The sequence below is a fragment of the Anolis sagrei genome, chromosome 4, assembly GCF_037176765.1.
Source record: "Anolis sagrei isolate rAnoSag1 chromosome 4, rAnoSag1.mat, whole genome shotgun sequence".
Classification (NCBI taxonomy): Eukaryota; Metazoa; Chordata; class Lepidosauria; order Squamata; family Dactyloidae; genus Anolis; species Anolis sagrei.
The window spans coordinates 234,114,838-234,141,854 of record NC_090024.1 but is presented as its reverse complement, the minus strand read 5'-3'; the positions used below and the strand labels follow the sequence as shown (position 1 = coordinate 234,141,854).

The window sequence follows — 27,017 nt, the reverse complement described above, 5'->3', positions numbered from 1 at the left end:
AGAATAAGTTACTACGGGTTTTGACACAGTCTGAATTAAGGATTTGAGCAATGTTATCAGATGAATGGAACTATGCACCTTATATGTTTTTAATTTGTATACTGTTTTATGTGTTTATTTGATTAACTGTTAATCTTTTAATTATGGGATATGTTTTTACTGTTTATTGTTGCTTTTTACCAGCACTGAAATCTTGCGAGATCTTTAAGCCGCCTTGAGTCTCCACTGGTAAGAAAGGTGGGGGTAAAAATGAAGTGAAGAATAAATAAAATAAAACTGTCATACACAGAAAATTGTGTCACTGTTTTGCTTTTGAACACAATTATTTTTTTCAGCAAAAACAATTCTGTATAATCTGAAATAGACTACTGAACTGGCACTCAAGGCCTGGATCAACTGTGTCCAAGATATTTTCTGGTCAGCACATGGAAATCTGCTCCCAATGCATTCTTAATGGCAGTAAAGGGAAGGGTTTTGCTTCCTGCTCTTATTTTTCCTTGCAGCTCATTAAAAGTAGGAAGAATCATAGAATCATAGAATTGGAAGACGCCTCATGGGCCATCCAGTCCAACCGCCTAACAAGAAGCAGGAAAATTGCATTCAAAGCACCCCTGACAGATGGCCATCCAGCCTATGTTTAAAAGCCTCCAAAGAAGGAGCCTCTGCCGCACTCAGGGGCAGAGAGTTCCACTGCTGAACAGTTCTCACAGTCAGGAAGTTCTTCCCAATGTCCAGGTGGAATCTGCTTTCCTATAGTTTGAAGCCTTTCTTCTACATCCCAGTCTCCAGGACAGAAAAAAACAAACTTGCTCCCTCTCCAAATGACTTCCCTTCACATATTTGTACATGGTCCACATCATTTCTCCCCTCAGCCTGTTCCTCTCCAGGCTAAACATGCCCAGCTCTTTAAGGCACTCCTCATAGGGCTTGTTCTCCAGACCCTTGGTCGCCCTCCTCTGGACACATTCCAGCTTGTCAACAGCTCCCTTCAATTACGGTGTGATTCCAGGTGTGGTCTGACTAAGGCAGAATAGAGGAGTACCATGACTTTCCTGTATCTAGTCACTAGACTTTTATTTATGCAGGCCAACATCCCATTGTTTTTTTTTTTAATTTTGCTACTGCATGACATTGTTGGCTCATGTTTAACTTGTTGTCCACAAGGACTCCAAGATCTGTTTCACAAGAGAGGAGAGAAACTGGGATATTTTAAATGTATTTGGAAATTAAGGAATTTAGTCATTCCTTACGAAGCACATACAAAACCAAACTAAAAGAAAGGACAGTTTTTTGGACCAAGAAACCTAAAATATCATTCTCCAAAGGCTAAATGGAAAATGGCACCAGTAGCTTACCAAAGCAATAAATTGGAGTCTAAATGTCTCTTCTTAAACAGAACTTGAACTCAGACTTAATTCCAAAAACACAACAATAACCTCATTCCCTGAGTATTGCATGCCCTTCTTTATTGAACAGTTTACATTCCTCTTTCTTTAAAGTCTTAATGAATAACTTTCCCTTCCCCCCTAAAAAAGCAACATCCCATTTCACTAAAAAGAAAAGACCCCCTCCCCACCACAATACATACCCAGCCCCCATATCATTTTATCTCTTCAAGACCACTAGAAGCAATGGTCTTAGTCCTTATTTTTCAGTGTTTCCACGGCACTTCTAAAGTGAGAAATGGATGGACCGCAGCACAAGAAGCGCTCAAGCTTGGCCAACATTGACAGCTTTCTGGATGACATCACAGGCGACGTCTATGCTGGATCAAAATTACAAATATCGAGACATTACGCACAATAGGCAGAAGCCAATGCGACAACATAACCCCAAGGTTAACCTTGTAGAACAGACACCTACTCGTCCCAATGTATGACAACCAGCTAAACACATTCATGCTATGGTGAATTTGGAGGCCATGTTTAAAAGCAGGACAGCCCTCTTCCCAAGTTCCAACTTCTGTCATGAATTGAGACACTTCTTGTTTCCTTCCTGGGTCATGCCCAGGCCTCAATATGTGGTTTCTCTGGTGACTTGGCTGGAGAAGGTATGGTTGCTGGAGATACTGTTGGACTTCCGGTTGAACTTGGTTCGCTTCTTCTTCTTTCTCCATGGCAGGCACATGAACAAGAGCGTCGAGAGGAAGGTTTGGCGGAAGTTGGCAGACACCAAGTTGTAGAGGACCGGGTTGATGGCTGAACTCACATAGAAGAGGATGTTTGTCAGCATGTAGAAGTAGTGATAGAAGTCATAAAGGAAGCTGGTGGAAAAGAAGCAGGAGAAATTATGAAGTGGACAAGGAAACACAAGTAAGAACAGCCTTATGTCCTCATGATGCACTTTCATCTGTCCCTAATGAAGGCTTAACCCCTTTGTTCCACCTTCTCGGGCTCTTTCCCTCTTCCCCCATAAAGGCACTTTTTCTATTCCTATCTCATCCACAGTTTTATTATTCTATCTGTGCATTTGGACCACCCTATTTCTTTGACTAATTGTGTTATTTTGCATTGTTCATTTTATTTTGTGATTTTATGTATTTTGTTCTGATGTAATTTTTTCTGTTGTTTTGTATTTTATTTTACTATATTGTATTTTTGGGCTTGGCCTCATGTGAGCCGCCCCGAGTCCCCTTCAGGGAGATGGTGGCAGGGTATAAATAAAGCTTATTATTTTAATGACACAAAAACATACTATGTCACAGCAAATGAGATCTCTATGCTGGATTTCATATCACAAAATCACAAGTCAAACACTTCCCAAGCATTTAGGACTGTGTGATGTATTTTCGAATGATGCGCACAGATCCAAGTAAGGTGGCCTTTTGCAGTTGACAGATCGTGATTTTATCAAAGTTTATTGTTTCCAAATGCCAGCTGAGATCTTTTGGCACGGCACCCAGTGTGCCGATGACCACTGGGACCACCTTACTAGTTTATGCCAGAGCCTTTGCAGTTCGATTTTGATTATTATTATTATTATTAATATTATTATTATTATTGACACAAAAGCACAGTATGTCACAGCAAACGAGATCTATATGCTGGATTTTGTATCACAAAATCACAAGTCGAACACTTCCCAAGCGTCTAGGACTGTGTAATGTATTTTTGAATGATGCCTGCAGATCCAAGTAAGGTGGCCTTTTGCAGTTGACAGATCATGATTTTGTCAGTGTTTATTGTTTCCAAATGCCGGCTGAGATCTTTTGGCACGGCACCCAGTGTGCCAATCACCACTGAGACCACCTGTACTGGTTTATGCCAAAGCCTTTGCAGTTCGATTTTGAGGTCTTGATACCGGCTGAGTAAAAAAAATTGAACTGCAAAGGCTCTGGCATCATCATCATCATCATCATCATCATCATCATCTATTCTTTCTTCTTTGAGGGTGAAAGGTAAAGGAAAAGACAGTGATCTATGTCCAGTTAGTAAACTCTGTAAAAGGGAACATTTCACCATTCAGTTGTGTCCCGTCCCCCCCCCACCCCATCTCTTGGAATGATGTAGAGAAAATTGCATTCTTGCTGACAGTCGCTCAAAACATCCTGAAGTTAATGTTTAGAAGGATGCTACTCACTCTGTCCACTGATCTTCTGGCACATAGCAGTACATGAGTCTCCGTACATGATAGGGAAGCCAGCAGACCACAAAGGCAATCACGACAGCTCCTGTAACGAATAAGAATAGAGGTTATGCTTTGTATTGCAAGGTGTGTTGATGGTTTGCATCCTGTGCCAGGCTATACATCATCGCTATACTATAACATCTGGCTGATTTCATCAGACACTGTCACTGATATTCCACAATTCCTGGCAAAAGCTGGTAGTGGAAGCACTGGCTTGATTTCAGCTTTTTACCTCAATGACAAGTGTCAGCTGGGTCTAGTGGTTACATAGTCTTGAGTGTGGGAGCTGGAAGATTGGGGTTCCAGTTTCAAACAACCATGGCATTTTCTCTCACACACCCTGAACTACTTTATCAGTTTGCATTGAAAATAAAGCAGAGGGAGCAAAACAGTATATATTCATTAGAACTAATTGGAGAAGGCAGGGCTTCCAATAGTGCATCTACACCAGTGGTTCTCAACCTTCCTAATATCGCGACCGCTTAATACAGTTCCTCATGTTGTGGTGTCCCCCAACCATAAAATTATTTTTGTTGCTACTTCATAATTGTAATTTTGCTACTATTATGAATCATAATGTAAATATCTATTATGCAGGATGTATTTTCATTCACTGGACCAAATTTGGCACAAATACCCAATACGCCCAAATTTGAATACTGGTGGGGTTGGGGGGAGATTGATTTTGTCATTTGGGAGAGTAGTTGCTGGGATTTATAGTTAACCTTATAGTTAACAAAGAGCATCCTGAACTTCAGCAATGATGGAATTGAACCAAACTTGACACACAGAACTACCATGACCAACAGAAAATACTGGAAGGGTTTGGTGGACATAGACCTTGTGTTTTGGAGATGTAGTTCACCTACATCCAGAGAGCACTGTGGACTCAAACAAGGATAGATCAGGGCCAAACTTGGCACAAATACTCAATATGCCCAAATGTGAACACTGGTGGGGTTTGGGGAAAATAGACCTTGACATTTGGAAATTGTAGTTGCTGGGATTTATAGTTCACCTACAAACAAAGAGCATTCTGAACTCCACCAACGACAGAACTGGGCCAAACTTCCCATACAGAACCCCCATGACCAACAGAAAATACTATACTTTCTGATGGTATTTGGTGACCTCTCTGACACCTCCTCGCGACCACCCGAGGGGTCCCAACCCCCACGTTGAGAAACACTGATCTACACTGTAAAATTAATGCAAAGTTCAAGCCATTCCACAGATATATAAACCCATTTTCCTAATTCCAACAGACCTCACTACCTCTGAGCATGCTTGCCATAGATGCAGGCGAAACATCAGGAGAAATGCCTCTAGAACATGGCTCTATAGCCCGAAAAAACCCACAAGAACCTAGTGATTCCAGCCATGAAAGCCTTCGACAAAAATTAATGCAGTTTGATACTAGTTTAACTGCCACAGCTCAGTGCTATGAAATCCTTGGATTTACAGTTTGGTGAGGCACCAGCACTTTTTGGCAGAGAAAGATAAATACTTTGTAAAAGTACAGCTCTCATGATTCTATACCACTGAGCCATGGCAGTTAAAGTAGTTTCATTCCAGTCATAATTCTTTCAAAATCTGGATTTTCCTCCTCCGGCATCCCTGCCATTTCTGCCTCTGATAGCACTTAATGCTTAAGGGTCACCTGTTAAGTGGAAGTTCGGTCTATAACAGACAAAAACATCCTCCTTGAGGATGCAGGAGATTGTTTCATTCTTTGGGGAACCTGAATTGCTTGACCTGGGTGAAGACGGACTGTCTCCAATGGGCAGACTAATCAGTTTCAGACCATGATCTTTAAATCTGCCAAGGATTTGAGAGCAGCATTCTCATTTTGAGGTGGCAAGCTGATTGAATGACCTGAATAATAAGTTGAACTGGTCCAAGGCAAGAAAAGGCACAAGACGGCTATTTTGCCCTAAATCCAAGGTGTATTATTTCAGGGATAACTGAAGAGTGTGGCTAGGTTAGTAGTAGAAATCTGTCAGCAAACAACCAAGTACAAATCATCAGTCTGTACTGTACTCTGGATGGGACTAGTACTTGTACTGAGGCTAGATATAGCTCCATTAGTTCAATGGCTAAGATAATTATTATTAGTAGTAGTGGTAATAGTAGTAGTAGTAGTAGTAATAATAATAATAATAAACACGTCAAACTCCTCTGGGACTTCCGAATTCAGACAGACAGAGTTCTGGAGCACAATACTCCTGACCTCATGATTGTGTTAAAAAACAAAGTGTGGATGGTCGATGCTGCAATCTCAGGTGACAGCAGGGTTGAAGAGAAACAACTGGAAAAGCTGACACAATATGAGGATTTAAAGATCGAACTGCAAAGACTTTGGCACAAGCCAGTGAAGGTGGTCCCAGTGGTGATCGGCACACTGGGTGCATCGCCTAAAGACCCTGGCCTGCACTTAAACACAACCGATGCTGATAAAATTGCCATCTGTCAGCTGCAAAAGGCCACCCTACTGGGATCTGCATGCATTATTCACTGATACATCACACAGTCCTAGACACTTGGGAAGTGTCTGACTTGTGATTCAATATAACAACCATAAAATAGTGAGTCTGCGGTAAGTGAACAACGAGAGAATACTGTACTACTTTAAAGCAGTTTGCTCTTGCTTTGAGGTTCCTAACTGAAAGAAAGGGAGCCAGATCCAGAGATATGGGATACTATACCTAATGATTATCCATTACACTATCCCCTGCCAGGAAGGTGATTCATTGGAAAGCAGAACACACTTTACGACGGCTGCTATAATTTTAGGATCAGGAGTCATACATGTAATATATCACCTAATGCAAATCTCCGCACTGTAGATGACACCTTTTGATGTCCATGCATTTTCACTGGAAAGAAGTGGAATGAGTTGGAAGAGTTTTCTGTGCTTATTTGCAGTCCCTGGTATAGCTAATGGACTTCTTTGCAATCAGGAAGGTTGCATGTATATTTCCATGCATCAGAGTAGTTGTCGTGCCTTGGCAGATGAATCACCAATTAGTAAGCATAGATATGGTAATTTTGTAATATTCCATGCAACCCCCCTGCTGTTAGAGTTTTTATAAGTGGTGGGAGACATATAATTAATTAGATCTGAGATAAATTAGCAAACACAAAGAGGAGGAGGCAGAGCTAGAGATATTTGGTCTACTGGGATGCCGTACTCAGAATGGCTCTATACAAGACACACCAGAAGTGTAGCTTCCATTATAAATGTCAGTGAATATTAGTAGTTTAGCATTTTAAATGATGAACCTTTTGTCTCTGTGGACTGGATTATTAATGTCTAATCTAATTAGCTGTTGTATTTCCCCACATTAGATATCCACAAACAAAGATATTACACACCCTTGCAAAGGAAACACAGCAAGTAAACAAAAATGAAACACAACAAGTAAACTCACAGAGACCCAGTTCAACAAAACCTCAAATTCTGAAATAGGTGATTTAGTAAAACGGAAAAAAAATAGCACAATGACACATTTTTATAATATTATGGCTGGAATCCTGTTGGAATCCTGTGTGCGCAAGTTCCCCTTCATTGGACATGTTTGTCCAATGGAGAATGTCTTCGTTTGGTTAGGATCTGCATGATTCATGTGAAGATCTACATGTACGATCCATTACACATTAGATTAAATATTTTAGTGTAGATGCAGTTGTGCAACACTGACATTCAATACAAGGGTTGCATAGCATGATCAACATGTAGACATTTCTGCACGAAATCTGATCTCAGCCTAGGCATGAATATTGCAACCAAACACAATATAAATACATGCCCTCAAAATCGTATTTCTCACACTCATATCATTCAGATAATTGTTGAATAAATATAAAGTGAGAACCCCAGCAAAGGATCACCGCCTTGTCGGGGCGCTGGAGCTTGAGCACCTCAATGATGTCATGAGCGAAACCGTGAAGGGCCACCCAAGACGGGACGGTTGTGGCAGAGAGGTCAGACCAAGCGTGATCCCTGGGGAAGGCAATGGCAAACCACTCCAGTATCCTTGCCAAGAAAACTAAATGGACCAGTACAACCAGAGATATGTCGGTATGCCATTGGAAGATGGGACTCCCAGGTCGGAAGATGGCCAAAATGCTACTGGGGAGGAGCAGAGGATAAGTTCAACTAGCCCCAGATGTGATGACGCAGCTAGCTCAAAGCCGAAAGGAAGGCTAGCGGCCGACGGTACTGGAGGCGAACGACGAATCCGATGCTCTAAAGATCAACACACCATAGGAACCTGGAATGTAAGATCTATGAGCCAGGGCAAATTGGATGTTGTTATTGGTGAGATGTCAAGACTAAAGATAGACATTCTGGGGGTCAGCGAACTGAAATGGACTGGAATGGGCCACTTCACATCAGATGACCACCAGATCTACTACTGCGGACAAGAGGAACATCGAAGAAATGGAGTAGCCTTCATAATTAATAAGAAATTCGCTAAAGCGGTGCTTGGATACAACCCAAAAAATGACAGAATGATCTCAATTCGAGTGCAAGGAAAGCCTTTCAACATCACAGTGATCCAAATATACGCCCCAACCACAGCTGCTGAAGAAGCAGAAGTAGATCAGTTCTATGAGGATCTGCAGGACCTACTGGATAATACACCAAAAAGAGACATTATTTTCATTACAGGAGACTGGAATGCCAAGGTGGGAAGTCAAATGACAACTGGGATCACAGGCAAGCATGGTCTGGGAGAACAAAATGAAGCGGGACGCAGGCTGATAGAATTCTGCCAGGAAAACTCGCTGTGTATAACGAATACTCTCTTCCAACAACCTAAAAGACGGCTTTACACATGGACCTCACCAGACGGTCAACACCGAAATCAGATTGACTACATCCTTTGCAGCCAAAGGTGGCGGACATCCATCCAGTCGGTGAAAACAAGACCTGGGGCTGACTGTAGCTCAGATCACGAACTTCTTATTGCCCAATTTAGAATAAAACTAAAGAGATCAGGGAAAATACACAGACCAGTTAGATATGATCTCACTAACATTCCTAGCAAATATACAGTGGAAGTGAAGAACAGATTTGAAGGACTAGATTTAGTAAACAGAGTCCCAGAAGAACTATGGACAGAAGTCCGCGACATTGTTCAGGAGGCGGCAACAAAGTACGTCCCAAAGAAAAAGAAAACCAAGAAGGCAAAATGGTTGTCTGCTGAGACACTGGAAGTAGCCCAAGAAAGGAGGAAAGCAAAAGGAAACAGTGAAAAGGGGAGATATGCCCAGTTAAATGCGCAATTCCAGAGGTTAGCCAGAAGAGATAAGGAACTATTTTTAAATAAGCAATGCATGGAAGTGGAAGAAGACAACAGAATAGGAAGGACAAGAGACCTCTTCCAGAAAATTAGAAACATTGGAGGTAAATTTCAGGCAAAAATTGGTATGATAAGAAACAAAGATGGCAGGGACCTAACAGAAGCTGAAGAGATCAAGAGAAGGTGGCAAGACTATACAGAAGATCTGTATAGGAAGGATAACAATATCGAGGATAGCTTTGACGGTGTGGTGAATGAATTAGAACCAGACATCCTGAGGAGTGAGGTTGAATGGGCCTTAAGAAGCATTTCTAACAACAAGGCAGCAGGAGATGATGGGATCCCAGCTGAACTGTTTAAAATCTTAAAAGATGATGCTGTCAAGGTGATGCATGCCATTTGCCAGCAAATATGGAAAACACAAGAATGGCCATCAGACTGGAAAAAATCAACTTATATCCCCATACCAAAAAAGGGAAATGCGAAAGACTGCTCAAACTTCCGTACAGTTGCCCTTATTTCTCATGCCAGTAAGGTAATGCTCAAGATCCTGCAAGGAAGACTCCAGCAATACATGGAGCGAGAGTTGCCAGATGTTCAAGCTGGGTTTAGAAAAGGCAGAGGAACGAGAGACCAGATTGCCAATATCCGCTGGATAATGGAGAAAGGCAGGGAGTTTCAGAAAAACATCTACTTCTGCTTCATTGACTATTCTAAAGCCTTTGACTGTGTGGATCATAATAAATTGTGGCAAGTTCTTGGTGGGATGGGCATCCCAAGCCACCTTGTCTCTCTCCTGAGGAATCTGTACAAGGACCAAGTAGCAACAGTAAGAACTGACCACGGAACAACAGACTGGTTCAAGATTGGGAAAGGCGTACGGCAAGGCTGCATACTCTCACCCAACCTTTTTAACTTGTATGCAGAACACATCATGCGATGTGCGGGGCTGGATGAATGCAAAGCTGGGGTGAAAATTGCTGGAAGAAACATTAACAACCTCAGATATGCAGATGACACCACTCTGATGGCCGAAAGCGAGGAGGAGCTGAGGAGCCTTCTAATCAAGGTGAAAGAAGAAAGCGCAAAAGCCGGGTTGCAGCTAAACGTCAAAAAAACCAAGATTATGGCAACAAGAATGATTGACAACTGGAAAATAGAGGGAGAAACCGTGGAGGCCGTGACAGACTTTGTATTTCTAGGTGCAAAGATTACTGCAGATGCAGACTGTAGCCAGGAAATCAGAAGACGCTTACTTCTTGGGAGGAGAGCAATGTCCAGTCTCGATAAAATAGTGAAGAGTAGAGACATCAGACTTGCAACAAAGATCCGCCTAGTCAAAGCCATGGTATTCCCTGTAGTCACCTACGGATGTGAGAGCTGGACCTTAGGGAAGGCTGAGCGAAGGAAGATCGATGCTTTTGAGCTATGGTGTTGGAGGAAAGTGCTGAGAGTGCCTTGGACTGCGAGAAGATCCAACCAGTCCATCCTCCAGGAAATAAAGCCCGACTGCTCACTGGAGGGAAAGATACTAGAGACAAAGCTGAAGTACTTTGGCCACATCATGAGGAGACAGGAAAGCCTAGAGAAGACAATTATGCTGGGGAAAGTGGAAGGCAAAAGGAAGAGGGGCCGACCAAGGGCAAGATGGATGGATGGCATCCTTGAAGTGACTGGACTGACCTTGAGGGAGCTGGGGGTGGTAACGGCCGACAGGGAGCTCTGGCGTAGGCTGGTCCATGAGGTCACGAAGAGTCGGAGACGACTGAACGAATGAACAACAACAACAACAACCCCAAGTGTAAAATTGCCCTGAGCATCGTGGACTGTGGTGCAGCTGGCTGGGAGTCAGCTGCATTAAAATTAATACTGACTGAAAGGTCATGAGTTTGAAGCAAGCCTGGGTTGGAGTGAGCTTCTGACCAATTTCTGTAGCTTGTTGTCGACCTTTGCAGCCCGAAAGACAGTTGCGTCTGTCAAGTAGGAAATTTAGGTACCACTTATGTGGGGAGGCTAATTTAACTAATTTACCAGGCCATAAAAATCTCCAGCAAGCATGCCGGAGATTTCGGTGTCACAAATGGACGGTGAAGTGACAGCTCCCCTGGTGGGCAGAATACCCTCAGGAAAAAACCAGATTGTTAAATAGCCTCTGAGTGTCTGTCTATATATATTGTGTGCAGGGGCAGCTCAACCCATTACGCAAAGTAAGCATTTGCAATATAGTTGATTTTGCCCAGGGGCACTCTTGGGGGAAAATAGATCTTGACATATGCGAGTTGTAGTTACTGGGATGTATAGTTCACCTACAATCAAGGGGGGGGGGGGATACTGTTTGCTTACTGTTGAAAATTACCTAGGGCCACCTCTGATTGTGTGTCTATGGCATTGAATGTTTGCCATGTATATGTACATTGTAATCTGTCCTGAGTCCCCTGAGGGGTGAGAAGGGCGGAATATAAATACTGTAAATAATAAATACATAAATGAGCCAATTGTTGGACTTCAACTCCAACAATTCCTAACAGCTGGTAGCTGACATCCTTCCAGACACACCCCAAATTCAATCAACTTTTCCTTATTCAAAGTTATTGTATCTCCACCCAGTCGGACTGACATACTTCCAAAGCCACCCAAATTGGGGAATTTGAAAGATAGCCAAGTATAAGCAAGAGAATGTATTCACAAGTAGAAGGTGAGAAACAAACCAGTCCAGTGCCACCACTCTCCCTCTCACAGGGTCTAGCAGGGAAAAACTATATTATTATCTTTGTAAAACCATATTATTTAAGTTTGCTGGCACATACTAAAAGTAAAGTAGTACAAATACTAAATTCAAACATAACAAAGTAGGAGACTCTGTAGCATAAGATCTTAAAACATGACAGAAGAGAAAATATCAATGGATGGTGAACACATTGAGTCTGATTGCAGACTGACAAAGAAACCATGTATGGGGCTGCGGAGGTGCAATGGGTGCTGCTTGTGCTGCTGAACTGCTCAAGATCGGCATTTCAAATCCGCACATCAGGATGAGCTCCTGGCGTTAGCCCTAGCTCCAGCCAACCTAGCAGTTTGAAAACATGCAAATGTGAATAGATCAATAGGTACTGCCTTGGCAGGAAGGCAAACAGACACTGCAAGCAATCATGCCGGCCACATGACTAGGAGGTGTCTATGGACAACGCAGGCTCCTCAGCTTGGAAATGAAGATAAACACCTCCCCCAGAGCCGGAGTTGAGCACCTCCTCCAAAAGCCGGAGATGAAAGGGGAAGCCTTTGCCTTTGGCTGTGATTTCTGTCTCATTGTATCAAGGCACTGAATTTCTGGCTGTGATTGTGTTTGTGTGTGTGTGTATATATGCTGTAATCCACTCTGAGTCCCCTTGGGAAGATAGGGCGGAATATAATTTTTTTTTGTCGTGTCAGGAGTGACTTGAGAAACTGCAAGTTGCTTCTGGTGTGAGAGAATTGGCCGTCTACAAGGACGTTGACCAGGGGATGCCCAGATGATTTGATGTTTTTATCATCCTTGTGGGTGGCTTTTCTCATGTCCCCGCATGAGGAGCTGGAGCTGATAGAGGGAGCTCATCCGCCTCTCCCTGGATTCGAACCTGCGACCTGTCGGTCTTCAGTCCTGCCGGCACAGGGCTCCGGAATATAAATAAATTGTATTATTGCCCAAAGAGAAAGAAATGTGGCTAAGAGTAACAAACAGGAAATTATGTAAATGCATGCTGTACCTTTAACAAATACCTAGAGGGACATACAAACTACAGCTATGACTATAGGCCTGTTCAATTTCTTACTTCTGTCATACCATCCCATGTTTTCCCACTTATTAAGAATTTGTCTGGTATAAGGGCAGATTATAGATTTCTACTTAATTGCTGATCATTTTGCTATTGTATTTTTATCTTTGTTTTGAACAGTAATTTCAAATTTATGCAACATATTACCATCTTGCTCTCTCTACCCTCCGGCTGCAAATTCTATTTGAAAACCTGCTGCTATAGAAAAGTTGTCCAAATGTGTGAATACGCAGTTTGCGATCCCAGGCGTAACCGTAATGGAAGTTTCTTGCATTCCTGGATTTTCTTTCCATTTTCTGAGTAACTACCCCAGGGCTGAGTAGTTATATAAAAGCATTCGGCTACCTGGTAGATAAATTCACCTCTCTTTTGCCAGCAGGGTTGGGGCAATAAAATTATTTAGAATATATTGCTCTCCCAATAGGTTCTATATAGCATTATGTGTGCACATTGATTTTCTGAGAGAATGAAAGCTGTAATTTGCTCCTATAATAGCCTGCTGTACATAACAGGGCTTAGATTGATTGAGTCTCATTTCTGTGTAATGGTGGAAAAGAGAATTTTGTAATTCTCGGGAGATATTGTTGTTCTCCTAAGGCTTCCAAATGTGTCACTGTTTGAAATTATACAGAGAGTTATGGCAAAAGTAATGGGATGAGGGAGCAACTCAATCCAGTATGGCTATAGAAATAAGGAAATTAAAGTTTAAGTTGTTTTTATTTCAGATGTGCAAGCTAGTTCAAGGATGTTAGCTCAACTAAAGTGAAACATGATGCCCAGATGGAAAGTGGTGGCCCCATTGGGTGGTTCATCACCTATGAGACCCACATATGTTAGATATCCATTATAGCAATACCCCAGTTATCTTTCTTGAATTTCCTTGGGCAGCTAAAGCTCTGTCTACACAGCTATATAATCCAGTTTCTGAATCCAGATTTTTTCTTTTTGTATCAGGAACAATTTGAGAAACTGCAAGTTGTTTCTGGTGTGAGAGAATTGGCAGTTTGCAAGGATGTTGCCCAGGGGACACATGGATGTTTGATATTTTACCATCCTTGTGAGAGGCTACTCTCATGTCCCCGCATGGGGAGCTGGAGATGACAGATGGAGCTCATCCGCGCTCTCCCTGGATTCAGATTATTTGCTTTGAACTGGATTACACGGCAGTGTAAATTCAAAAACTGGATAATATGACAGTATGGGTCATTTCTCATGAGGTTCAGTCCTTAGAAAAGCATAGTTGACTGCTCTGGGGGCTTGAAATGTCTCTCAGGTTCTAAAACTCTCTTTAAAGAAGGGTTTTTAGTCTGTTTTTAAATGTTGACTATCAAGCAAAAAGTGGGTCCTAGAAATAGTATCACACGAACGCTCACTGGCACAACCTGGAGATCACAGTGAAGACATTTGCCCTTGTGCTTTGCTACTCTGCTGCTGAGTACGCATGCCCAGTATGGAATACATCTCACTATGTTAAATCAGTGGATGTGGCACTTAATGAGACATGCTGCATTATCACAGGATATCTATGCCCAACACTGGTGGAAAAATTATACTGTTTGGCTGGTATTCCATCACCTCACATCCGCCGGGAAGTAGCAGTCAGCAATGAAAGGACCAAGGCATTGACATCTCTAGCCCATCCTCTATTTAGATATCAGCCAGCATGCCAGTGACTTAAATCAAGAAATAGCTTCCTAAGATCTACAGAGATACTCGCAGGAACACCTCAGCAAGCAAGAGTCCAAAAATGGCAGGTAAAAAACCGGAAACTCAATCAGTGGCTGACACCAGATGACAAACTCCCCCCTGGGCACACAGAAGAGTTGGTGACCTGGAAGGCACTGCACAGACTGCGCTGTGGCACCATGAGAAGCAGAACCAATCTTAAGAAATGGGGCTACAAAGTGGAGTCCACCACATATGTGTGTGGAGAAGAGACTTACTGCAATGCAGTCTCAGCCCTGCCACATGCACCATGGAGGACCTTTTTAAGGCAACACCAGAGGCACTCCAAGTGGCTAGCTTCTGGTCAAAGGAAATTTAGCATAATGCCAAGTTTTTAACTTTGTTTGTGATTTTTTTATACATTATAACTATATTCTCAATTTGCTTCTGATATGATAAATAAAAAAATACATTCAAATGTTTTATCCAGTTGGTGTAGACATGGCCATAGATGACAAATTCTTATGATCAACCACAAAACAAGTGCTCATGCAACGCACTCGAGATATCTATGCTCAACTGGACCTAGCAAGCATAGGTAGGTCTTCTGCCACAAGGTTTTTAGCTTCCCACAAAAGGAATATTCATTTAAAACACCATCTAACTATTCCACTACCCTTAAGAAGAATATATACTTGGGCTAGGTTTGAACAACTCGGTATTATGATGCAAACCGGACATTACTGTAGCATCCCAAGAAGTGAGAAATGCTGTGTATGGGGAGAACAAACTGTGGAAGATATTGAACATTTCTTAATTGACTGTCCAGCATATACTGAATTGTGAGACAGATATTTATATCCAATAATATCCCCCAACAGAAATGATCTTCTGACAGCCCTCTTGCAAGGACAGGAAATATCCACCATAATCAGAGTAAGCCTTTTTATTTTGAATGCTATCAAGAAAAGAGCAGATTTCCTGAAAGAAGAAGCAGGAAAATAAGACTCTGACTGTAAATAGAAGGTCAGCTGCTGTCCTCACCTTTTTGCCTTGTTTTTTTTTACTCGTGTTCTGTTTTGAAATGATCATACGACTGGTTAAGTAAATAAATAATAATTATTATAGTTATGATCATAGAATCATAGAATCATAGTATCAAAGAGTTGGAAGAGACCTCATGGGCCATCCAGTCCAACCCCCTGCCAAGAAGCAGGAATATTGCATTCAAAGCACCCCTGACAGATGGCCATCCAGCCTCTGCTTAAAAGCTTCCAAAGAAGGAGCCTCCACCACACTCCGGGGCAGAGAGTTCCACTGCTGAATGGCTCTCACAGTCAGGAAGTTCTTCCTCATGTTCAGATGGAATCTCCTCTCTTGTAGTTTGAAGCCATTGTTCCGCGTCCTAGTCTCCAAGGAAGCAGAAAACAAGCTTGCTCCCTCCTCCCTGTGGCTTCTTCTCCCATATTTATACATGGCTATCATATCTCCTCTCAGCCTTCTCTTCTTCAGGCTAAACATGCCCAGTTCCCTAAGCCGCTCCTCATAGGGCTTGTTCTCCAGACCCTTTATAATTTTAGTCGCCCTCCTCTGGACACATTCCAGCTTGTCAATATCTCTCTTGAATTGTGGTGCCCAGAATTGGACACAATATTCCAGATGTGGTCTAACCAAAGCAGAATAGAGGGGTAGCATTACTTCCTTAGATCAACCACAATGTTTGTCAAGAAACTGGAAAGATGAAATCCTTGGCAGCTAACTTGGTGAATTCCAAACTCAAGAGCACACATTGAGACTGGAGCAAAATATTGTATTTTCTGTCTCTTAACATGGTGGGTAGAATCCTGTTAGTTTCAATATGGAAAGGAAATGGATTGGATGCTTTTCTGGCTGTGTTACTCTAATATATATGACTTAGAGGGCTTCTACACTCTAGAATTATGTAGTTCGACATCATTTTAACTGCCATAGAATCATGGGAGTTGTAATTTTTACAAAGTTATTATCCTTCTTTGCCAAAGAGTGCTGGTGCCTCAACTAAACACAACTCCTATGATCTTATAGTCTTGATCCATGGCCAGAGGCAGCCCTAGATAATTTTCAACAGTAAACAAACAGTATTTTGCCACCCCTCCCCCCAACCAATCACTGATATATATTTTCTGTTCGTCGTGGGAGTTCTGTGTGCCATATTTGGTTCAATTTCATCATTGGTGGAGTTCAGAATGCTCTTTGATTGTAGGTGAACTATATATCCCAATAACTACAACTCGCATATGTCAAGGTCTATTTTCCCCCAAGAGCAGCTCAAGAGCACCCCTGGCCAAAATCAACTATACTGCAAATGCTTACTTTGCGTAATGGGTTGAGCCGCCCCTGCCCATGGAAGTTAAAGTAGTGTCAAACTGCATTCATTCTACAGTGTAGATTCATTCCTAGACAGGACGAAGCAAATTGATTTTGAGAAAGATCCAAACGAATGGTGCTTAAAACCATAGCAATACTTACGTAAGACTCGAACGCCGTGTTTCAGGGCTTGTACACGCCCTGGTTCCATAGACATGCTGAGCATGGTTTGTTGCCCTCCAATAGTGCACACCTGGTTTTCTTGTGCGGCTTGCTTGAACATGATGATAAGCTGGTTGGCGATAATGGTGTTCAGCACGGAGATGATAACCATCGGGAACACAAAGGAGATGAAAGCATTGACCTGGATGAGGAAGAAACAGAGGGATGAAGGTACCTTTCAAACACTTAAACAGAAGGGAAAGAACATACAAACTTGAAGAGAGCTATGCTGGATGTGATCGAAGGTTCAAATGCTTCAATATACTATGGCATTATGGTCAATTGGTTGCCTGTAAGAAGACCATAATAAGGACATGAATGCAACAGCACGCTCATATTGCATTCCATTGCAGAAAATATACAAATTTCTTAACCATGGAGTTGATGTATAATCTAGTGTCATCATCACTCCTTCTCAGAGGAATTGTCATTTAGGGGAACACACCAGCAATATCTAACAGAATATTCTAAGTACAGATTGAATATCCTTTATCTTACATGCTTGGGATCAGAAGTGTTTTGGATTCGTCCCCCCCCCCCCCAATCCACGATTTTTGGAATACTTATATTTACACATGTGTAGATAATGCTGTATCTTCAAGTTGAATCACAATTCTAAACACAACATTCATTTATGTTTCATATTCACTGTATACACAATAGCCTGAAGGTATATTTTTCTATTATATTTTTAATATTTTTGTGAATGGAGCAAAGTTTGTTTACGCTGAACTATTAGAAAGGAAATCACCAAATCAAACACTCATGTGGGCAGTTTTAAATGTTGTAAAAAGGCAATAGTAAAGGTTTCCCCTTGACATTAAGTCCAGTCGTGTCTGACTCTGGTGCTCATCTTCATTTTTAAGTCAAAGAGTCAGCGTTGTCAGTAGACACCTCCTAGGTCATGTGACTGGCATGACTGCATGGAGTGCCGTTATCTTTACGCCAAAGCGGTACCTATTGATCTATTCACATTTGCATGTTTTTGAACTGCTAGGTTGGCAGAAGCTGGGGCTAACAGTTGGAGCTCACTCCACTCCCCGGATTCGAACCGTCAACCTTTTGGTCAGCAAGTTCAGCAACTCAGCACTTTTATCCACTGTGCAAAAAATCTTATGCAACCAGAGCAGATGCTGTGGATTATTCATATTTCCAATTAGGTGGAAGTACTCTCTTGGTCTTGTAGTACCAGCTTGTGGATTCTGATCTCAAACAAGATTACCTTCAGGCTATTGTGTATACTGGGGCCTAATTAAATGGTGTAGTAGTCCAGATCACAGTAATTCTGGATAAAGGATACTCAACCTGTACAATTCTACTTTTCATCCTTATTTTGGGGGGGGGGGTCATTTTATAAAGAATGTTTTTCACAATTTTGTGCATGAAGCAAAGTTTGTGTACAGTATCCATAGAACTGAGATCTCTGATTTCATTGAGCCAGTCTGGAAGAATACGTGTTCTCTAAGCATTTGCTAGGTTGTCCAGCTTTGATCCATCAGAAAGCAAAGGTGTCACTATCTCTGTGTGGATAACTCTGGGTTTTGGCATATTTTGGATAATTTTGGATTATGGATGCTCAACTGTACTTCATATAGGTATCTCAGATGCTTTTGAATTGTGGTACTGGAGGAAAGTTCTGAGAGTGCCTTGGATTACCAGAAGATCCAACCAGTCCATACTTCAGGAAATAAAGCCCAACTGCTCATTGGAGAGAAGGATATCAGAGGCAAAGTGAAGTACTTTGGCCACATCATGAGGAGACAGGAAAGCTTGGAGAAGACAATGATGCTGGGAAAAATGGAAGGAAAAAGGAAGAGGGATAAACCAAGGGCAAGATGGATGGATGGCATCCTTGAAGTGACTGGCTTGACTCTGAAGGAGCTGGGGGAGGTGACGGCTGACAGGGAGCTCTGAAGTGGGCTGGTCCATGAGGTCACGAAGAGTTGGAAACAACTGGACGAATGAACAACAACATGTACACACATTGTTTTTGAACACTTGAGATGTGAAGGCTCAGGGGGAAAAGAATATCATATCCAACTTTTTTTTTCAGAAGCTTTTTTTCCCCTGGAGGGAAAAAAATCTGATTAAATATTTTCTTTTAGAATAACAAATAAAATGTTGAAGATAACGAGTTCACATATTTACTGCCTTAAATTTCAAAAATTATGGAAGTGGAAGGCATTCACATTAAACTATGACACATTAAACTATGATTAAACTATTAAATTGTTAAAATTCTTCTTCAGTTTCCTTTTCTCATTTCTTTTTATGCAAATAAGCCCATTGCATCTACTTGACATGAGAACTAATGGAGATTTTCCACCCCAGTTCAAATAATGCTGATGCTTTCTTCTGCTTTTATTGAAGAGTTTTTGCCTTTTCCTCAAAATTAGCAAAAGCAAAGAAGTTCCTTAGAGTTCAAATATCACTTATGGTTCAGGGCCTTTTGTTCCATTCATAACAAAAATTATTTCTTTTTTAAAAAGGAAGTTCAATTAACTGTGATATTTTGCATACACTGTAATTTTAATCTATCAAAGATACTAATTTTATGCCGAAACAAGTGAAGACATGGTCGTGGGACCAAATGTTTGCCCAATGATTCCTAGTGCAATAATGAATAATGCAAGTACAATATCTCAATGGCTTTTGGAATATGCTTTTGGACTGTGTAATTTTAAGTAATTGTTTTAAGTGATATGTTTTAATTATGTGATTCTAAAGTGTATGTTGTTTTATTTTTATATGTACTTAATTCTTCTAATATTTGGTAGCTTTAGTATCCCGAGGAACTGAAGTTTTGTCTCTTTTGTAGTAAGTCTATACTTGATTTGTGCCTTTGTTGTGAGCTGTCCTGAGTCCCTTTCAGGGTGAGAAGGGTGGGATATAAATGCCGTAAATAAATAAATAAAATTATTTTTGTGTACCTAAAATAACACAGGGATTTTAAATAATATTTATTTATTATTTATTTACAATATTTCTATCCTGCCTTCTCAAGCCCGAAGGCGAATCAAGGTGGCTAACAAATTAGCAGCAAAACATCTCTCTCCAGGCCTCTGCTATCTTCCACAGACTCCTAGGAAATTATAGATTGCAACCCATCATCCCCTTCCTCATCTTCTGAGCACGCAGAAAGTTAATCTGATGCTTGTCGTGCTATTACACACACAGTGGGTTTCCATGACTAAATGGGGAATCAAACCTTGGCTTCCAGAGTCACAGTCCAATTATCATCAAACTGTTACATCAGATTACAGTACTGCAATTCTTAAAATGACAGCTTAGAGATGATGGATGGTCTTGGGCATGTCACCATCAATAGGCACCCCTAATTTAAAAGTGGTGGCACCTCTTCTGAGAATCTGAAAATTTTCTAGATGCTGCTTCTGACCGTACAAAATATTTGTATTGGCACCACAAAGATTTCTTGTGCCAAAACAGCCCCCTTCAACGTGGAACTTGCCAGATGTGTTAGACTACAACCTCCATAGTTTTGGATGATGAAGTTGTTGCCTGACACATTTCAAGGAGAGGAGAGCTTTGCCAAAGCTTATACAAGCCTAGACTTTTTCCTGCAATCAGACTGACCTAATATGCTTTTGCCAATAAGACACATCAGAAGTTATTTTCAGGAATCTAATGATAGCAGCAAGAAGGTTACTTTTAGAAAAGAACTGTGTGATCTGCCCTCTCTTTCTGTAAAGGAGTGGTTGATCAAGGTGTAGAAATTGGCAGAAATGCCAAAGCTCACAGTATTTATTTGTCGATAAGATAACAGAGTACTTTTAGACTTTTTAGATTAATGACTTCTCTTTTATGGGTGTCATGAAGGGAAGATGTCACTTGAAGCTAAGTTGAATAAAAGCTTTTCTGGATTATAAAAAGTTTTCTATATGTTTCTGTACTTCTGATTTCTAAATTTGAAAAAAAAAATAGGAAAAAGATGAGAAAGTCACCTATAACGAAGTCGATTCTTGCACACAAAAGTTCTCAAGCTAGCAAGCATTGATTCATTTTAGTACCAGTCTGGGCTGTTTTTGCTGCCAGAGGCCAAGAGGGTAATCCTAGCTCAGCAAGCTGTCTGAGGGTCAAGCAAGGTGGGTTTCGGCTGGCTGAAAAGCTGTGTTGAATTCAAACCTGACCTGCATAGGAATTTTGGAAAATTATAACTGGTATCTGATGGGTTTGGTTCCCGGATTCCCTGTGGATGCCGAAATCCAAAGATGCTCATGTTCCATTATATACAATGATATGATAAAATTATGTCTCCTACATAAAGTATCAAGGTTTGCTTTTTGGAATTCTGAAAAAAAAAATTCTAGCTGAGGATGATCGAATCCATGGATGCAGAATTTGTAGCTATGGACGGCCAACTGAACATGTGTCCTTGAACTGGAGGAGGTTTGGATCTGAACAATCACAGCTCTCCGCTCACTCCTCCATGTCTTTGTCCCCTTTTGAGCTTTTTTGCTGGCTGATCTCAGCCAGAAGAACAATTCTTTTGGAGATTCCTCTGCCCATTGTTTATGATATCAGCTGGCAGAGAGCGCTTATGCACTCATTAAGTACAATCCAACCTAGGAATATGATTGTTTGCATTATTCATGCAGGAAAGAATGTGTCATTTAAATACATTTCTTCTTATCATAGGGACATCTGAGAAAACTCTGCAGTTACCAAAATGAGAAAGTCTACTCCTACTGCTGCAACTCAGCCTTTTAATTCCCCTATTCCGTGATGATATCCTATTCTCCAACTGTCCTGATCGACAGGGTCAGTCCCAATTTATTCCCTGTCAATCCACATTTCTAGCTTCTTTTGAAATGTCCTGGTTTCTCTCTTCTTTCACATCCCCCTTTTATCTTCAGTTTAATTCCATTGCTTCCAACTAAATTCAAAGTGCAAAAGTATTTGCATTCAAGGGAATGGAGGGGGAGGGCACAATCTTCTCAGTAGACTCAAGCGGGAGCAAATTTCTGTAACTCTCACAGTTTGTGTGTTCATAAAATCATAGAATAATAGAGTTGGAAAAGACCTCATGGGCCATCCAATTCAACCCCCTGCCAAGAAACAGGACAATCGTTTTCAAAGCACCCCTGACAGATGTTCTTCCTCACTCATAACTTTTGTCATCTTGGCCACATTCTTGGCCAAATATATGTGAATTCTGGAGGGTATGTGATATAATTTCTGGTAGGAGACAAGAGAATGAGTGGGGTCAAGCATGGAAGATCACTTGGGAATGGTTTCCATGACTGCTGATGGCAAGCCTTAGTTGGCTATCCTCTTTCCTTGCCCTCAGCCATATTGTGACAAGTAGCAAGAAGAATAAGGTTCTTGTGGGTTTTTTTGGGCTATAGGGCCATGTTCTAGAGGCATTTCTCCTGATGTTTCGCCTGCATCTATGGCAAGCATCCTCAGAGGTAGTGAGGTCTGTTGGAATTAGGACAATGGGTTTATATCTCTGTGGAATGGCTGGGGTGGGGCAAAGAGCTCTTCTCTGCTGGAGCTAGGTGTGAATGTTTCAACTGACCACCTTCATTAGCATTTGAAGGCCTGGCTGAGCCTGGGAAAATCTTTTGTTGAGAGGTATTAAGATGTGCCTGGTTGTTTCCTCTCTGCTGTTTTGCTGTTGTAATTTTAGAGCAAGGAGAATTGTTTGTCAATGGCTATCATTGCAAATGACAGAGAAGCCTTGATCAGATATGCCCCCATTTTTCCTGCTGGTAAAGCAGGAGAGGGGGCAAGCAAATATGAGAAACATCACTCATCAATGCCTGCCATAGATGGTGTACAACAATCCATGAATCTTCTTGGAACTCGCAGGGGTCCTTTGAAAAGTCAGGAAGATGCCATTTCAATTGTGAGATAGTTATCTTCCCCCACTTATCTGTCTCTGCCCTCCTGCCAGCCACAACACAGACATGTTGGAAGGGAGGAGAAAATAATTGAATCTGGTTGGGATGGCAAAGAAAACATGAAAAGGGCTTCAGCAGGATTCTTCTTATCCCCCCATGTTGATGGGCAGCAAGTGTCCAAGGACACAACTTATCATGAAGCAAGCAGCTACAATCCACTCCAGCTCATACACTGGTAGTCCAAAAATATGAAGGGGGAAGATACTGGATTGTGGTTTAAACGATGAGACAACGTGAATGGCTTTTTGTACTATTGATATTGTTGATGTTTTTGATGATGATATTTTGGTTATTGCTAGATTGTGTCTTGAATTTTGAACCTTGTTCTTCTATGTTGTACACCGCTGTGAGTCCCCCCGGGCTGAGAACAGCGGTATATAAGCAAAGTAAATAAATAAATAAATAAATAAATAAATATATAAATAAGAGGGGAAATGTTTGATGTGGTTGAGAAATCATAATACCAATATCCCAGAGAAACAAAGCCAAAAAAATGATGAGGAGGGGAGTAATTCCAAGATGTCCACAAACACTGCCAGTCCAGGAGACAGAATAGTTGCCAGTGGCAAGGATTCGCAGCCCAAACCAGGAGATTTGCAGATGGCTGGCTTCTACTGAATGGCAGGTGCTTGTTGAATCAACATTTCTTATTTAACAGATGTTGGCTCTTATGAAGCAGCTCCTCCTCCCTTTTCAAGACAAGAGTATCTCTTCAGCATCTACCAAGCTTTTCTAAACAGAGAACTCTCTTCCTGATTCAACAACTGTTTGCTCAGATTTAGGGAGGGAGCAATCATCTAGAGCCAGAAATTCCTCTCAATTCAACTTCTCTGGGGGTGCATCTATTCTACACTGTAGAATGAATGCAGTTTACTACTTTAACTGCCATGGCTCAATATATGCAATCATCTCTGTCAAAGAATGCTGATGTTTCACTATAAATTCCAGGATTCCACTGCATTGAATTATTACAGTTACAGTGGTGTGAAACTACATTGATTCTAGATATTCTATGAGATTCATCTGGGTTTTTTTTTCTGTGTCAGAAGCGACTTGAGAAACTGCAAGTTGCTTCTAGTGTTAGAGAATTGGCTGTCTGCAAAGACATAGCCAGGGGACACCTGGATGTTTTGATGTTTTACCATCCTTGTGGGAGGCTTCTCTCATGTCCCCACATGGGGAGCTGGAGATGACAGAGGGAGCTCATCCATGCTCTCCCCGGATTTGAACCTTTCAGTCCTCAGCTCTGCCAGCACAAGTTTCAGAAGGTGAGTTATGACACATTTCTTTAGAATTCTCTGTTAGAGAACTCCAGCACCACAGTTCAGGAATGTGGACTAGAACTCTCTGGAAGAGGTCTGAGTGAACTACAAATCCCAGAAGTACATCAAACTGAGACATGACAAACTGAAGTGGGTTTAAACAGTTATAACTGCATTACATCGATATAAGGTTTTAATTGTTTTTCATTGCCTCAACAGCATACCCAACAAAATTGGAAGAGCACACAGAACTCCATAGGGATTACTTCATGCACAGACCTAGCCATGTCTAACTTTAAGTGGATTCGAGGTTCAACTGGATTTAGGGGTAGTTAATTTTAGCTGCATTTACACTGACTCTTGTGATGGATCCCCATCTGAGTTGTCTTCCTGCAGCTCAACCTTGGACTACTATGAAAGGCACTGCAGACTACTTCAACCAGAGAAGTCAACCATAGCCGAGCACCTGATGCACCAACCTGGACACAGCATATTATTTGAGAACACAGAAATGCTGGACCACTCTCACAACCACCATGTCAGACTACACAGAGAAGCCATTGAAATCCACAAACATGTGGACAATTTCAACAGAAAGGAAGAAACCATAAAAATGAACAAAATCTAAAAAAAACCTTTAAAAATATAACAGTAAATAAAAAAACCCCTCAAACACAGAGGAACTCCAGACAAGAAACAATCAGGAACACCTAATCACCTTCCAACAAAGGTTTTTTCCAGGCAATAACAAGCCACACCTAAAAACTGTCAGGCCATCAAATGCTAATCAAGGTGGCAAACTAAAACATTCAAACCTAGCTCCAACAGACAAGAGTTCTTCCTCCCATACTGGACTTTCCACAGTTATATAAACCAAATTTTCCTAGTTTCCAACAAACCTCATAACCTCCGAGGATGCTTGCCACAGATGCAGGCAAAATGTCAGGACAGAATGCTTCTAGAACATGGCCATACAGCCCGAAAGACCTACAACAACCCAGTGATTCCAGCCATGAAAGCCTTCGACAATAGTATCCCTTATCTTGCTCTTTCACGTTAAGGTTCCTTAAAGGCTGGAAACCTTTTTCCAATAGCTCTATCTTTCCTACCTGGGCCAATCTAACCCTTTCACAGACAAGCCTATGGTTTTTATATTTGTTTTCTCCATAACAAATCATGAGCTGTCATTGACTGGCTCTACAAAGTAAAGTCAGTCAACATCTTGCTTCATACCTATAAAATGAGGCAGATTCGTTCTTTTGCTCTCAGAGTAATTTCAGAGCCAACGATAGTTTGCTGTGTGATGTAGAACAGAAAAATGTGCCCCACATACTCACATCTCAAATATCTTAAGCCAGCCAAGTTATTTGAACCTGTTAGTCAAGTAATATTGCTGTTACCACTCTATTCTTTGTCTCTGATGAGAGGTAAACATAAGGTACAGATTGTGCAGAAATCATCCATCAAGGGCATGGATTCATTAGTGGATGAAGGGTAGAGGGACTGTATTCCTCTTATGATCCCCATTCCATTTCACTGCACTGACATTTATGCCTCCCATGTTAATTGAAGTAAGCCTTTGATTTTGTTCTTTACACTGTTCAACGGAGAAAAAGTTGCGGGCCTGAAGATAGTTTTTCTTTTATGATTTTGGGGTGCTGAAAACGAAAATGACATTTAAAAATGTATATTGGCTCTAGTTTTTATGATATAAGCAATCATAAACTCATTGCTGTGAGTTTTCCAGCCTGTATGGCCATGTTACAGAAGCATTCTCTCCTGACATTTCACTCACATCTATGGCAGGCATCCTCAGAGGTTGAGAGGTCTGTTGGAAACTAGGCAAGTGGGGCTAATATATCTGTGGGATGTCCAGGGTTGGAGAAAGAACTCTTGTCTGTTGGAGGCAAGTGTGAATCTTCCAATTGGCCATCTTGATTAGTGGGTTGTTGTAGGTTTTTCGGGCTATACGTTTCACCTGCATCTATGGAAAGCATCCTCTACTGGTTGTGAGGTCACAACCTCTGAGGTTGCTTGTCATAGATGCAGGCGAAACATCAGGAGAGAATGCTTCTAGAACAAGGCCATATAGCTCGAAAAACCTACAACTCAGTGATTCCAGCCATGAAAGCCTTTGACAATACACCTTGATTAGCATTGACTAGCCTGGCATCTTCAAAGCCTGGCTGCTTCCTGCTTGGGGGAATCCTTTGTTGGGGGATGTTAGCTGGCCCTGATTGTTTTCTGAGTGTTGTTCTTTATTTACTGTCCTGATTTAAAAATTTTGTTCAATACTGGTAGCCAGAAAGGAGGATACCATGAAAATGAAAAAAGAAAAGAAAAAGAAATCTGGCTACCATTAGGACAGTAAATAAAGAATAACACAAGAAACAATCAGGACCAGCTAACACCTCCCAACAAAGGATTCCCTCAGGTAGGAAGAACCCAGGCTTTGAAGCTGCCAGGGTATTAAATTCTAATCAAGCTGGCCAATTGCAACATTCACACTTGCCTCAAATAGTCAAGAGTTCTTTCTTCCACCCTGGACATTCCACAGATATATAAACTCCACTTGACTAGTTTCCAACAGAGCTCACAACCTCTTAGGATGCCTGCCATAGATGTGGGTGAAACGTCAGGCGAGAATGCTTCTGGAGCATGGAGAAAACTCACAGCAATTCAGTGATTCCTGGCAGAGAAAGCCTATGACAACACAATCAATACAATGTTTTGGGCATTTCTCTGGAGCTAGGTACCATTTTATAGTATAAATGATTTCTGATTTAGAGTTGTTGATTTGCTTCATTCATCTATCATCATCATCATCATCATCATCATCATCATCGGGGC

The 27,017-nt window shown here is 41.4% G+C and overlaps 1 protein-coding gene across 1 annotated transcript in view; it reads right to left on the bottom strand.

Moving 5' to 3' along the window:
• Positions 1-1,440: 1,440 nt before the first annotated feature.
• NTSR1 (neurotensin receptor 1) overlaps positions 1,441-27,017 on the bottom strand; it is a 155,823-nt gene continuing 130,246 nt past the window's right edge. The window contains exons 2-4 of the mRNA XM_060771978.2: positions 16,922-17,123; positions 3,580-3,670; positions 1,441-2,263 (exon numbers count right to left, since the gene is read on the bottom strand). Of these exons, the coding sequence (XP_060627961.1) occupies positions 2,014-2,263; positions 3,580-3,670; positions 16,922-17,123 (543 nt within the window). The 3' untranslated portion in view covers positions 1,441-2,013. The remainder of the gene's footprint in view (positions 2,264-3,579; positions 3,671-16,921; positions 17,124-27,017) is intronic.